General features: G+C 36.1%; 1 protein-coding gene across 25 annotated transcripts in view; it reads right to left on the reverse strand.

Moving 5' to 3' along the window:
* The window catches only part of DMD (dystrophin), a 2,611,869-nt gene that overhangs the window by 1,748,530 nt on the left and 847,297 nt on the right, over nt 1-16,042 (reverse strand). For all 25 annotated transcript variants that reach the window (XM_021079543.2, XM_085006422.1, XM_085006420.1 and 22 more), the window contains 1 exon segment: nt 6,710-6,802. In XM_021079543.2, the coding sequence (XP_020935202.1) occupies nt 6,710-6,802 (93 nt within the window).

A 16,042-nucleotide genomic window follows, 5' to 3' on the forward strand; every position in this document is an offset into this window, starting at 1 on the left:
CTCTGCCTGAAGCATGAAATGCTTCCTGGCATGTGGGTGGGGGGAGACGAAATGCTTCTTGCGGTGGGTGGTGGGAGGAAACCGGGGAACACAAGGCTGTATTCGTGTTGTTCCCTTGTGCTTGTTTTTGGCAGAGAGCTTAAAGGGCTTCAGGTCCATGAGACATATATGGGGAGAAGAGGTAGAAGATTCAAGGTGCCTTCGTGTCTACAGTGGTTACAAAGGGTGGCATCTTGGATGCTGGGCTCAGGAGCATTACCTCAGGGCTGTGAGGGGGCCCACTCCATCAGCAACTCCCACTGTTACTGAGAAGTCACAGCCTCCCTCCCAACACACAGTCCCCTGGCCACCTCTGGAATCACAGTTGGAATCTCCTACTTTTGCCTTGCCAGCTGTGGTCACCTCTGCGGAGTTGCCTTGTTTGACAAATTTGGCCACGTTGTTAAAAATCAGATGGAAGTCAAGTGCAAACAGCATGGCGGCAAAGAAACCAAACGCCAGGGCTTCAGCCCTCCCATTATCTGGCAACAGCTGTGAGGAGATGGCAAAGGAAACAGAAGACGAGGGCCGCTCTGATGCCGTGTAGGAAATCCATCAGAGTCCTGTACAAGCCCTGCCACTAGCTCAGCTGCGTGATATCAGCAAGGAGAAAAGGCAGGCTGGAACCCCTGAAGGAGCACGGAGAGAAGGTGGAAGATGGATGAGGAATGAGAGACATGACTCCGCCAGTAGGAGGTGGTCTTGGAGCCAGCAGAGGAGGGCACGGTGCCAGGAGGGAGACACAGGACCTGCAATGGCAAGTCCCCCTCAACCCCGTTCCAGGAAAGGAGGTGGAAACCAAGACTATGCAGAAAGATAAAAAAGCCAGGCTTGGCTTTATTTTTTATGAATTGGTTTCTGGACATTTGATTCTCTCCTAGGCTGTGTGCAGGTGCAAATGCCATTCAGCAGATTCTATTTCAAAGTGTCATTCTTCTAACTCATCTGATGCAGACATCCATTTTCAAGGTTTGAAGAATGCAGCTGACACCTCATTATAGAACAAACTGTCTACATATTCTATTAAAGGAATAATTACTAGGCTACTCTTTAATAGAAGTCAAGACCCTTATCATATACTTAAAAAAAGCATATAGGTAAATGTGATTCGTTTTTACCACCAAGAGCTTCCTTTTCGGGAAATATAAGGTTCATATGCTACCAACATTTGATCAGATGATGAATATTTATTGTATTCTAAATATGACATTTTATTTTGTTTCTTCATCCATGCAGAAGTTAACAAATGCCTTTAGGGAAAATACATATTTTAATATCTCCAATGTTAGTCATTCTTTTATGAAAGATTCAATGCAAATTTTAGGATAGACTATTACATCTAACTTTAAAATACTTGAAAAGGATTTGAGATGATGTTTTGTAAACATGGTAATGATCTGAAGATGAGAAATCTTTGCATATATTTGTCACTATCCCTTGATAACTAAATCTATTATTTAGGGGTGGATTATCCAGTTTTCCTAATTCCTTCCTGACCTGCTTACTTAGTCAGTTGCTTAGGAAATAAATAGGTCAAATAGTTATGTAAGACATATAATTTTTTTCATCATATTCTAAAGTTATAAAATATACAGCTTCCATGCACAGAGACTGTGGGACATGTACTATGTGTCCTGTGGTGAACCGGGTTTGGAATCGGCAGACACTGGCTCAGGGGTGGTGATGGATTTGCACTGATCAGGCAACCTTCCCGTGATGAATGTGATTCATTTGTGAAATGCTTGGCCAGACTACCCTCTATGCACATAATGTTAAAGGACAACATGGTATTCAATCCAAAACTCCTTTAGCATCATTTTGTCACTAATTCAGCTTATCAGCCCCAGGCTCATTGCTGTTGCTTCTACTAGGGTACAAATGCTGCTGAGAAAAAAATAAGCAATAAGGGGCAATGTGAGACAATCAGTTCTTTTTTTCCTACATAAAATATAGTTACCAAAAAAACATTTATTAAGGCTTAACCCTCAGTCAGACATTGAGCTGCTCCTAAGGTGAGTCCTAAAGCAGAAAAATTCCCCATGCTCAGGGCTCACTGTCCCTAAGAGAGAAGGAATCAATTTTTTTCTCCCTTCTGCTTTTTATCACCTGAGAAATTAGAAACACCCCAAAACTTTTTTGTCTATGCCAGTGGCATGTAGAAGTTCCTGGGCCAGGGATCAAACCTATACCACAGCAGTGACCCGAGCCACATCAGTGACAACATTGGATCCTTAACCCACTGCACCACCAGAGAATTCCAGAAACACTTCAAATTTTTAGTGAAACTCATTTTTTGTTTTTATTTAATTTTTATTGAAATTGTTTACATTATTGTGTGAGTTTCAGGTGTATAGTAAAGTGATTTAGTTATACATACCTGCATATGTGTATTTTATATATATATATATATATATGCTCTTTTTTTTACATTCTCTTATATTATAGGTTATTACAGAATATTGAGTATAGTGCCCTGTGCTATACAGTAGGTCCTTGTTGGTTATCTATTTTATACATTGTTATATAGTAGTGTGTATGAAAAAGAATCAGTTTAAACAAATGTGTGTATGTGTGTATACACACAGCTATACATCCTTTTTTTTTTTAGTTTTTTGGCCATGCCTGCAGCATATGGAAGTTCCCCAGCCAGGGACTGAACACACACCATAGCGGTAACTTGAGCTGCCACAGTGACAAAACTGGATCCTTAACCCACTGCACCACAAAATAACTCCTGTGTATCTATTTTTAAAAAGAAAAAAAAATGTCTTTGAGCAGTGATTTTAAAAAATGACTAGGAGTTAACAGGGAAAAGAATGTGTGACAGATATGGAGCTGCACCACCAGGATTCTCCTTTAAGGAAGGGCTTGTTTCTCCAGCTGTCATCAGGTAGACATTACCCTTGAGTCCCCTCAGGAACTACTTGAGTTGCAAAGGCATGTTGCCGAAGGTCATATCCCTTCTAGGGCAACCCTGGCTGATGAAAGGAAATTGTATAAAGACTTAACCATTTCAGTCCCACTCAGGACAACTCTACAGGCTCATTCTAACTCCCTGTTCTCCACGGGGCTGAATGAGGCTCTTATTGGGTGTGCATCAATTAACATCCTGCCTGCTAAACTCAGCGTCTGTTTCCCAGAATCCATTCTGGGACTAAAAGGAGTTACAACAGAGCAGTAGGAGTGAAGAGGGGGAGGAAAAGTTTTTTTATAAGAAAAGGACAGTAGCACGTGAAAGGCTTGCAAAAGACCACAAATCAAGACCTGTCTTGCCCAGAGGCACTAGGTAGGCAGGGGGTTACAGTAAGTGCTTTCAGCAATGCAAAATCCATCCTTTTTTGTATGTTGTGTATATAATAAATAATATAGGGAGCTCCTGTTGTGGCTCAACAGTAATGAACTCAGCTAGTATCCATGAGCATGCAGGTTTGATCCCTGGCCTCGCTCAGTGGGTTAAGGGTCCCAGCGTTGCCATGAGCTGTGGTGTAGTAGAAAACGTAGCTTGGATCTGGCATTGCTGAGGCCATGGCATAGGCCAGCAGCTACAGCTCCGATTCGACCTCTAGCCTGGGAACTTCCATATGCCACACCTGTGGCCCTAAAAAGACAAAAAATAAAAGTAAAAATAAATAAATAAATCTTATAAACAAACAAACAAACATTCTAGTGTAAAGTAGCCCTGGAATTGAGTATTTCTTTTAAGTTAGCCAGCAGAGATGGGGGCCTGATCTTTGAGAGCAACAACACAGTTAGCCAGCTGGTTCCCAGAACCAAGTTGACCCCCCCTAAAAAAAAAGGATGGTTTGCAGTTTAAAAAGAAGGAAGTATAGGATGCCTAACACTGTCTTTGTAACAGTTTTGCTCAAAGCTGCTTACTCCTCAATACAGGGATAATATTTCAGGCTAATAATTTAAGTGGAAATTGGAAAAACCTTTTACAGGAGAAATGAGGTTGGTACTTGAGAGTTTTTGGAAGTTTAGAGAGAAGACTTCCACAGCACTAGTAATAACATAGTATGGGACGCTGGAACCAAGGATGCACACCTTTCAATCTCTTCATGTCATTCTTATTCAGATAGCTCTGGATAATACATTAGGTTGGCCAGAAGGTCCTTTAATCTTTATTGGTATTCAAGGCCTTCTTTGACTATTTAATAGGAAAGCGAATATATACTTTTGGTGAAAATATCTTTTGGGATTCATTGGGTTATGAGGAGTATTGAGGAGGAGGGACTTTTAAAAAGTGGTTTATTAGTTTTAGGAAAACGGGGCAGTGTGATAGAAGAGGGATAAGGAGGCAGCGGCTGGGAAGAGTCTAGATCTTTGGAATCACAATGATATGGTGATTCAAGGACATTGATGGAAAACATAAGACTGAACAAGATGTCTCAGAACAGGAAAGATTATAAAAGCATTCCTTCCAGTATTCTTGATGTGAGAACCCTTCTACATGCTAGTAATAAAAAAATGAGGACACTCATAAATAAATGAAAAAAATATCAGATAGAGTGATTTTGAAACTCTATCCTGCAATGAGTTGAGATGGAATTAGAAAGGGTTTTGAGGAGATAAGAAAAGGTGAGATCCTGTGAGAGACAGTTTGTGATAAATACAATTAAAATAGCCTTTTGGGACTCTGAACATGCCCAAGTCCTCCTGCTGGCTTTGTCAGGACCACTATCTATGCAACTCAAAATATTTTTTGCAAGCTGGGGTCTCTCCATCAATAATATGTTACCAGGCCATAAGATAAAGACAGCAATTCATAATCTATTAGAAACTTCTGCAGAAATTTTACAGAGTACTTGTCTGTTGAACTTAATGATAAAAGAGAAGCTTGGGTTTTATGTGTCTTTTTATTTCATTTTTTTAATGCTTCAGGAATTTATAAACAATGGAAAATGGGGAAAATTGATCCTTCCTCAAGATAGTTTGAGTTGTACTGAGCAACAGAAGGGAGCCAGTTTGGTAGGGGTCCCTATGTTGCCTTGATAGTTCTATTTGATACCATTTGATTCTACATGAAAAAAGGCCCAGAATTAGGAATCCTGCTTTCATTTGAGAATCTTATAAGCTAGTTTCTGTTGCCAGCTGCTATGGTTGTTCTCTCTCTTCCCATATTGCTGGGAAACAGGAGAGCCAGTTCAGAGTGTTTATAATAAAAAGCTACAGGAGCCAATTGGGAGAACAATATAGGTACTGAGTTGAAAAGGTACACCTCTGATCTACATGCTGTCTGACTCCAAGCAGGACACATCTACAATTGAAGTTAAAAGTCAACTTTACTAAAGGAAGTAGTGATACCTACTACAAATAAGAATGTACCTTAAAGATTACGTTCAGTGAAAGAAGCCAGATATAAAAGAATTCACATTGCATGATTGCACTAGTACAAAATGTCCCAAAAAGGCAGACATATTGAGACAGAAAGTGGATTAACGGTTACCTAGAGTTGGGTGGTGGGAGAGGGGAGTGATGGTAAGTGGAAGTGAGATTTATTTATAGTGTAGTGGAAATGTGCTAAAATTAGATTGATAAGTGTATAAATCTCTGTAAATATCCTAAAATCTTTGCCAGATCGGGGGTGGGAGGGGACTGTTTCTTCCTCAAAATACTTTGAGAAGCCCTGGGAGACAGAACTCAACCAGTTTTGTATATTTTGAATTTTACATATAGAATGAGTAAATTTATAATATATAAATTACATCTCAAAAAAAAGCTGTTTTTATAAAAAAGTAATCTCTGCTAGTAAAAAGGCCAGACATCTCAATTATCCTCCAAATTCTTAAAATATGAGTAGAGAAAAAGAGTTACTAGTATGAAACACCTCTAATGAAAATGGTGCACTGTACTGAGTGCTTTATGAATAATCTCTCATTTAATCCTGACAAGAAATATACATATTCATAATTGTTTTTTTCATTTTTGATAGTCAGGGAATTATGTCCCAGAAAGGGATGCCCAATATCACTAAGATGGTAAATGGAGAAGTTAAAATTTAAGTTCATATTGGTCTGACTAAAAAAAAATATATATATATATATATATATATATATGTACTCTTCATTAAACCAAATGATTTGTCATCTGTTTTGCAGAAGTCCAATAAATACAGGTATTCAGAGGACCCTGTGCTGAGGTGGTTCAGAAAAAAATGCAATTTCCAAATCATGTTATGAAGCGTTTGTGTGTATAACATATATACAGATCATCATATCCCAATAATCTTTTATGGCATTAGTTTACACTGAGAATATACATAAGATTCATGGTCTTATTCATTTGATAGTGATTAACAGGAAAAAATACCTATCTTCTTACAAAACGTGAGTTACAGAAGACATATATTTGAGAAAAATATTTTATTAACCTATTTATAAGATTTGTTCTTTTGCCTCATCCATACCCAGTGGAAAAAAATTTAGAAAAGTATTCCTGCAAATGTGCTAGAACCTGTCCTATAATCTGCTGATACTTCACACTGTAGATGACAAATGTTGTTACAATTTAAAAGGCAACACTATGGAAATGAGCTTTGTATTATTAGAGATAGACATGTTAGTTTTGCAGGTCAAGGGTAAAAATGAAAGGAAGGACCAGCAATATATTACCTCCCTCCCCCCCAAAACAAACAGACAAACAAATAAAAAAAATTCACCAGGATTCTTACCTGCCAGTGGAGGATTATATTCCAAATCAAACCAAGAGTCAGTTTATGATTTCCATCTACTATGTCAGTGCTTCCGATATTCACTAAATCAACCTGTTAGAGATAAAGAGGAAACACTTGAAGGAAAGAAACACAATGTCTATTTGGAAAGAAAACAAAATGCAAGGCAATTTCATTTAGCTATTTTCGGAGCCTAAGCATCATTACAACTTTTTAAAAATAATCTAAAACTGAAACAAACTGCATTTGTAACTGTACTTTCTGTAACAAACAAGTGCCCCCAAACACACTTACAAAGAGACAGGAAATAAATGTACTTTTAGTATATAAATAAATTACTGCAGATTAAAGAGTCCAATCAGAGTATCTCCAAATAAAATATACAACAATGATAACTCATAAAGGAAGTCTAAATTAAGAAGTACTTTCTAATACATAATTGAAACTCAAAAAAGAAATTTCATCAATCCTTTTATCTAGCTCAGAGGAGTGCTATTATAATTAGAGGTGACTGCATTTGACTAAAATGTCCTTGCTTTATAAATATATATTAGAACTCTACTAAGCAATGGTGCTAATGGCCAGCTCTCTTTTCTCTATCTAGCACTGGGTTTGGTAATTAAAATCTGGCAGGATTTTATTTTTTCAAGACAAATCTCCCGTCCTTCACGCTCTTAAAAATTTTTAGGTGTAGTCAGGTTACACATAAATATCAGGCAAATGAGCACATGAAAGAATATTCAACATTACTAGCCATTAGGGAAATGCACATTATAACCATAAAGAGGTAGCATTACGCAGTTGTTATAATGGCAAAAATAAAAAAATAGTGACAATATCAAATACTGATGAGAATATGGAGAAACTGAGTCACTCATGCTTTGCTGGCAGAAATGTATATAGTACAGATATTCTGGAAAACATTTTGGCAGTTTCTTACAAAATTGAACATACTGCTTACCACACAATCCAGTAATTGGGCTCTTAGGCATTTATTCCAAAGCAGTGAAAAATTATGTTTCTACAAACCCCTATATTTAGTGTTTATACTAGCTTTATTTATAACAGCCACGAATTAGAAACAACCTAGATGCCATTTAAGGGTGAATGGTTAAACATATTGGTACATCCATTCCATGGACTACCATTCTGATGGGCGATATACAAATATACGTACACATGTGATAATGTTGTAAGGGACTAAAAATAGGTACATATATATACACATGCATAAATACAAGTAAAACTGCGGAAATATAAATTCTACTGGTGGATTATATCAATGTTGACGCCCATGGTAATATACTATAATGTTAATGTATGTTACCTTTGGGGTAGAACTCAGTTTAGGGTACACATGATAACTCTGTATTATTGTATATAACTACATGTGAATCTATGATGAGCTCAAAATAAAAGGGTTAACAAGAAAAAAAAAGAGCATCCAGGGATACTTTAGAAAGAGAAGCTATCATAATAAATCAAATTGGCGGCTTCAGATTAAGGTCTATACAAAGGTATTACTGAGGTATGCAATAGATTAGATGTGAGGATGGCACCACATGGACATTACAGAGAAGTCAGCCTGAAGTAAACGGACAGTATGTAAATGGGCACTTAAGTAAGGCTCTATTGAGGAATGGATGAGCAGAAGTCCTAAAAGCTGGTTAACATGAAAGACCTTGACTATCTTGGGTAGGAAAGCCAAGTTAATACTGTCATTGTAACACATTACATGTCTACTTATTTCTAAAATGCAGAGGTATCTCATTGGACAACTGAATTTTAGTAGTATCCCATGCAAAGTTTTCCTAATTCAGTGTCGAAGCTTGGCACTGAAGCTTCGATATTTCAAAGTATTGGGCATTCTCATAAATTTTTTTCCTACACACGTAAACAATAATTTGCCATGATACTTTCATTTTACTTTTACAAAGTAGAATACAACAAGTTTGTGGAATTTAGATCCAAGAGAAATCAATTAACTCATGAAGAAGAAAGTATGATCATAATTTCATTTGTAGATTCCTCATGCAACAGTAGAGGAGATGAGCTTCTCCATGTGAAAAAGCTGCTATAAACTGATGAACTGACATATTGATTCATTCATTTAACAAATACATTTTTTTGGCTGTGCCCATGGCATATGAAAGTTCCCAGGCCACAGATCAAACCTGAGCCACAGCAGCAACCCCTGGCACTTCAATGACAATGCTGGATCCTTAACTTGCTGCACCATAAGAAAACTCTTCAACAGATACATTTTGGCTATATGCCAAGCACTGATGTACTTATGAAAGGGAAAAACTGTCCTGCTTTCTGGAACTTAATTATAGTGACAGTGATAATCAGACCATATTTTTGGAAGGTTTAATTATTTAAATGAACAATATATGATTTTTAGGAAATAGATATACTTGGGGAATCACTGCTGGTAGTTAAGCTTAGAATTGTCATAGGGATCATTCTGGGGAGACTTAGAGCAAGCAGCAGGTACTGAGACACCAGCAGCCCCTATCTACTCTCATAAGCTTGTTATTTGTGTGAGTAGGAAGATGGTTTCCTCCATTTCTTTATCCTCATAAAAATCCCTTTAAGATCCATTCTCCATTATGTCAGGCACTGTTCTCAGGCCTTATAAAGAAGACCAAAGTAGAACCTCTAATGTCAAAAAGCTCACAAGTCAATGGCAGGCCATTGGCTAAAATTAGGCAGGATCTAAAAATTCCACTTTTAGGTTTATATCCAAAAGAATTGAAAGCAAGGACTCAAACAGATAATTATACACCAATATAATTATTCACAATAGCCAAAAGGTAGAAATGATCCAAATGTCCACTGATAGATGAATGGACAAACAAGACATGGTGTGTTTATACTTACAATGGGATTTTTTAAACATTAAAAAGGAAGTTCTGATATATGTTACAACATCAATGAACCTTGAAAACATTATGCTAAGTGAAATTAGCCAGCCATAAAAATGTAAAATATTATATTTTTTCACTTATAGGAGATACCTAGAAGAGTCAAATTTATAAAGAACATAGATGAAGTTCCCTTGTGGTAGAGTGGATAAAGAATCTGGTGTTGTCACTGCTGTGGCATGGGTTCAATCCCTGGCACAGGAACTTCTACCTGCCACAGGCACATGCAAAAAAAAGTAGACTAGAGGTTACCAGGGACTAAGGGAGAGGGGATTATGGAGGATTTTCAAATGGATAAGAGGCTTGGTTTGGGATGATGACAATGTCCTGGATATGGATAGTGGTGATGACCGCATACTGATGTGAATGTACTTAATGCTTCTGAATTGTACAGTTTAAAATGGTTAAAATGGTAACCTATGTTATGCATATTTTGCCACAATAAAAAAATAGTAAAAAGAAGCCATGGGAACATTTGTGTATACATGCATGTGTACACGTGTGTACCTACACATGCGCGCATACACACACACGTGTGCCGTAGACAATATCTAAAGGAATATGCATGGATATCTTCCAATAAAATCTATTTATAGCCACTGGAAAAAAATTAGGTAGACCATGGTGTCTCTTGGAGGCCCAGTAGAGAAAAAGACATTATTGTTAATGACAGTGTAAGCAAAACAAAAAGAGATAGTCACTGTTGACTGAATCTATAAAGAAGGGATATAAAGACCAGAACAAAGAAAGGGGCAGGTGGGGAAGGCTTGCCAAGAAGAGTGCATGTGGCTAAGGATATGTTAAGCAATCTAGGGGAGGATTATGAAGAGTTTTTTTTTTTTTTTTGAAAAAAATCAGGGAATGCAAGGAACTGATGAGTAGGGATAAGTTAGGGCACTATGAGGTAGAAAAATAAAAATACCAGAAAAGTTGAACAGATCTTGGCTAATTCTTACAGGCACTGAGAAAAACATAGGAAAGACTGATTACAAATGTCTCAAACTAATACAAAGAAGCTTACATTTTTGTCAGGGACAACAAATCTTCATACATCTTTAATTACAACTTTACAAGAGATGCAATGATAACCATTTGGCCATTTATTTTGTCAACCTTCCATAAAAAATAAGAGCATAATATTAAATTTTAGTTTTATAGAGAAATTCTGTAGACAGTTACAAAAACACAATCTAATTTACGTAACTTTCTGTTGATTTGTAATTATATTTTGTTAGTTACTTTTTTATTGTCAGTGTTACTCACTATACCGTCAAAACTAACAGGTCAGTTTTGTTGGTGTTCCTTGACATGGGCACAATGAGTAAATAGCATAGGTTTTTTTTTTTGTTTGTTTGTTTTCTTAGGGCCGCACCCATGGTATATAGAAATTCCCAGGCTAGGGGTTGTATCAGAGCTACAGGTGAGGCCTACACCACAGACACAGTAATGCAGGAATGGAGCCACCTCTGTGACCTATGCCACAGCTTGTAGCAATGCCAGGTCTTTAACCAACTGAGTGAGGCCAGGGATTGAACCCACATCCTCATGCATACTAGATGGGTTCCTAACTCACTGAGCCATAATGGGACCTCCTAGCATGGCTTCTAAGTGGTGTTTCAGTCATATATTCTCTTTTGTATGTACCACAGAGGGTAAGCCTTATCACACTGCAATTAATACCAATCATTCCTTTCTAAAGACCCATACTTGATCAAGTCACATTGTCATAAGTAGTTTGTCATGCTGTAGTTGGACTGTAGAGAAACACAATTATCCACATTTTTGTACTGTTTTGTACTGTTGTATTGTTTTCTAGCTGTGTATGTACGTATGTGTGTGTAGGTGCACATGTATAGAATCTCATTTTTGTTACTAGAAATATTGTATTTCTTTATACATAAGACTACATATATTCCTTTACACAAATGCATGAGTGATATCTTATGCATGCCTTTCTCCTATTTTCCTTGGGACTAGGTTTCTTTTCCATTTTGCTTGTCCCACTTTCTTTTTTTTTTTTTTTTTTTGTCTTTTTGTCTTTTTGCCATTTCTTGGGCTGCTCCCGTGGCATATGGAGGTTCCCAGGCTAGGGGTCTAATCAGAGCTGTAGCTACCAGCCTACACCAGAGCCACAGCAATGCGGGATCCGAGCCACATCTGCGATCTACACCACAGCTCACGGCAATGCCGGATCCTTAACCTACTGAGCAAGGCCAGGGATCGAACCTGCAACCTCAAGGTTCCTAGTCGGATTTGTTAACCACTGCGCCACGACGGGAACTCCTTTTTTTATTTTTATTTTTTTTTTTTTTTGTGACCTTCTTTCTAACTTCTTTCTTAATCCAATGTAAAAAAAAATTTTGTGTATTTTTCTCCCTATTCACATGATCATTGTATGCGTGAGTGCACATGTGTGATATCATATAGACACAACTTTAGTAGGTTGTATGGTCTATAGAAAATGGCATATTATTCAGAATATATTAAATATTGCTTTTACCAAACAGTAATCCCTTTCATCTGTTCATTTTGATGGCTACATAATGTTTCATTGTTTGAATGTATCATGGAGTATTTAGCCAGTCTCCTGTTAGTGGATATTCACTTCTTTTCTAGGGCTGTAATAATTTTTTTGTTTAGATTTATCATTTTATACAATCCTGGAAAGGACATCTTGTATATATATCCTCACATACTGATGCTTTTATTGTTCTACTAGCTATTCCCAGGAATATGTGTACTAGATATATATACATATATATATATAATATATATTTATTAGTAGGTATTTATATAAAAGTTTTAACATTTACTATTTTAACCATCATTGTATTGTTATTTATTCTTTAAGGATCAGGTTAAATTCACAGGTGAAGAGTCTTGGTCTATTATTCAATAGTAGAGCTCTAGTAACATATCAATGTTTTCTGAAGTAATTAGCCTAGTTTAATTTTCTGTTATTAAGTCAATTTTAGTAATTTGCTTTGTATTAAGAAACATCCATGACTTGGATTTTTCAAAATTAATATCACAGAAATGCTTTTGGATTTTTCTGTATCTGTGGTTACACATCCTTTTTCATTACTAATCTTTGTTTTTCATTCTCTTATTTTCTTCTCCTATGATTAGAAGATGTTTATCTGTTTTGTTTACCTATTCAAAAAGTCAATCTAGCCAGATTTCTATTCTGAATTCACTTTTCACTGTTGTTTTTGTCCTTATAGTCTTTCAAGCTGTATACTTATTTCCTTTATTTCTATCTGTAAAAAAATTAAGGTCATAAAGTTATTTCTGAATATAGCTTTCACTCTACCAACATCATTATCACAGTAAAAGTACAAGATAGTTACTAGTTCACATACATTTTACCAAGAGTGAAACACAGTATCAAAGATAATTGAAGATTCCACAAAGTCAGATATAAAAACAGGTCTGGACGTGGGAGATAATTCATTAATTAAATCTAGAGAATTTTTCATTAAGTGCTTTAATCTCTTTCCTAGTTAGTAAATATTGCATACCACCATGTAGACAAGGACTATTATTGGAACTATAAGAAATAATTAATAATCGCTAAGACTCTAGAAGGGGAGGGGTATTTTGTAATGCTGAAACATATTGTTTTGGTCTTTATATCACTATTAAATGCCTTGTATTGACAGTCTAGTCCATTTTCACTCTAAATTCTCATAGGCTTGGGGTTGTTAATAATGCCCCATTTCTCACCATGTAGCTATGAGTGATAATTTTTAAAAAATCATTACTAGCTCTTCTCAAATAATCATCACCAGGCTACACAATTGCTTCTCTCTTTTCTTCTACATATTTTTTTCCTAATATATGCTCTGGAATTATATATTCCACGGAGTATCACTTTTTTTTTTTTTTTTTTGCTTTTTAGGGTTGCACCCGTGGCATATGGAAGTTCCCAGGCTAGGGAGTTGAATCCAAGCTGTAGCCACTGGCCTACACAACAGCCACAGCAATGCGGGATCCGAGTCACATCTGCAACCTACACAATAGCCACAGCAACGAAGGATCTGAGCCACATCTGTGACCTACACCACAGCTCACAGCAACACTGGATCCTTAACCCACTGAAGGAGGCCAGGGATCAAACCCACATCCTCATGGATCCTAGTCGCATTTGTTAACTGCTGAGCCATAAAGGGAACTCCAAGGATTATCAATCCAATTTCTAAATAACTATGAAAAGGGAAAATAAAAATTAAAATATGAAAATAAGTACGTTAAATGAATAATTCCATCTAGTAAGCAAAACAAAAAACATTTATATGATGATATGCTAGTAAATGGATTCAGTGTATCTGTGTATGTGTATATGTGTATAACAGTATTGTGACAAGCATTAGCAGGAAATACTATCTAGAGGTCACTAAAGATGCCTAAAGTTATATTTCCCTGTTTTGCAGAATGAAAGCATCTGATACAAAATGAATAGGTGTGAAAGTTTATATTGTGTGTGAAAATTAAACAGAATGCATTGAATTTTTGTAGTAATAGGTTCACTTCCACATGAAGATTGGCTTTAGGCGTTTCTGCAAACAGGCCTAAGACTTTAGGCAGAAAGTAACATTAGATTTTGGCTCAGTTTGGCAGTGTTATTGTGGAAGATGCTTTATTCAAATGTAATTGTGGAGAATAGAAAATTCTCACTATTTGCTTTGATGTAATGGAACCTTATTGTAGGTCCAGCAGAATATTTAAATGTGAACTCCTAGGAAAACATCCCTTGAGTCAGGATGAGCAAGGCTGTTTAAAAAAAAAAGAAATACACCTAGGAAAGCTAAGGAATTGGCTTTGAGAATAGTCTATTGTTATCCATTTCAGAGGTGTGAGAACATGAACAGAAGGGAATTTCTTTTTTGTCCCCACACTAGCACTTAGACTAAAATATCTGATTTTTGTGTAAAATTTTATATTTAATAATTCTATGATTAATATATATTTCAGAAAGCATTGTTACTTCCTGGTGTTCAACCTCCTAAACGACTTTGCTAAGCATTGGGCGTAAGGAGCAATTCTCTTCCATTGCTTATTCATGAGAATATGTTTTTTTTCTTAATCCCAGGATTTGTTTTATCCTCAGCTTCTTCAAGGCATGATGCAATCTAGCATGGTCAATAATATTTTCTACAGGCTAAACTTAGATATCCCATGGTGGTTAGAGTGAAAGGATTTATATACATAGTATTGATATATTTAAGATTTAAGAATATTTAGGAAAACCATAAGATTTAAAGCAAACCTGAAATGTGATGGCTTAGTGAAAGGAGATTACTGATCTGGACAAGTTTATATTATTTTTAATTAGCTTGACAGAAAGAAGAATAGCAGGATGAGTTCATCGAACTTAAAGCAGTACATGCTGACTTTAGAATGAGGAATATTTGGACCTCCCCCCCAAACAAATTGCAATAACCAGGTCAAAAAATGAAAATGGAACTTCTTAGGACAGAACAGAAGGTAAAAGTAAGAAAAAGGATAAATAAAATTAAGTGAATGATATTCCTCTGATAGATCTGACAAAGTTCTAAGGAATAAATCTCTTACAAAATTTTCCATGCTTTTTAAATTTTTGGTGGTAGCAGGGAGATGGACAAACTCTTCCAGTTTTAGTTGTAAATAATTCAAGCACTTGCATTTCTAGCTTGGATGTCATTGAAAGTTATATCTCATTCAATAAAGGAACCATCATATCTCCAGTAAATAAAATCTGCTGCTTCCTTAATGTCTGCCACTTCTTGCCTTTGTAGACAACCACTGAGAAGGAAATTTCATAGCCACAGGCATTAATGAAAACATGTATCATTCAGCCAAGTGACATTAGGTTAGAGCCAGGAGGTTCCTCACATATGTTTCAAAGCATGTGCTTCTTCCAGATCACTTTAGATTTCAAGATTTAACCTAAGGAGGAGTCATTTTTGCTCCTTTAATATGCAGGATACAATCTGAGCATATAGTTTAATTAGGTATGATATAAAGGATAAGAGTAAACCATCTTTGTACTTATCAGACTTGGTATGTGAGTTTAAATAACCAAAAAGTACTTCAAATTAAATCTTATAAAATAACTTCCTATAGAATTATAAGATTATGAAAGGAACCATGAAATATCATATTTAAAAGTTTGGGTGGATTTTCTTAACCAGAATCTTAAATAATAACTATTGTTTAGGGGAAAACTATGCTTTGGTATTTATCATATAAATATCTCTCCTGATACTTAGACCTGATGCATAAATTTCTACCTTCGATATATTTAGTTCTTTTAGATCCATACATTTCTTTCTTATAAACTGTTTATAACTGAGAAGCTCCTTCCAACACTCTAGACAAATAGGATTTGCTTTTTAAATATGTTAAGTACCTTTTACAAAACATC

Source organism: Sus scrofa, chromosome X, assembly GCF_054392235.1.
Source record: "Sus scrofa isolate SSC_HxYL_T2T_F1_AM1 chromosome X, Sscrofa_HxYL_maternal_Yorkshire_Landrace_v2.0, whole genome shotgun sequence".
Taxonomy (NCBI): Eukaryota; Metazoa; Chordata; class Mammalia; order Artiodactyla; family Suidae; genus Sus; species Sus scrofa.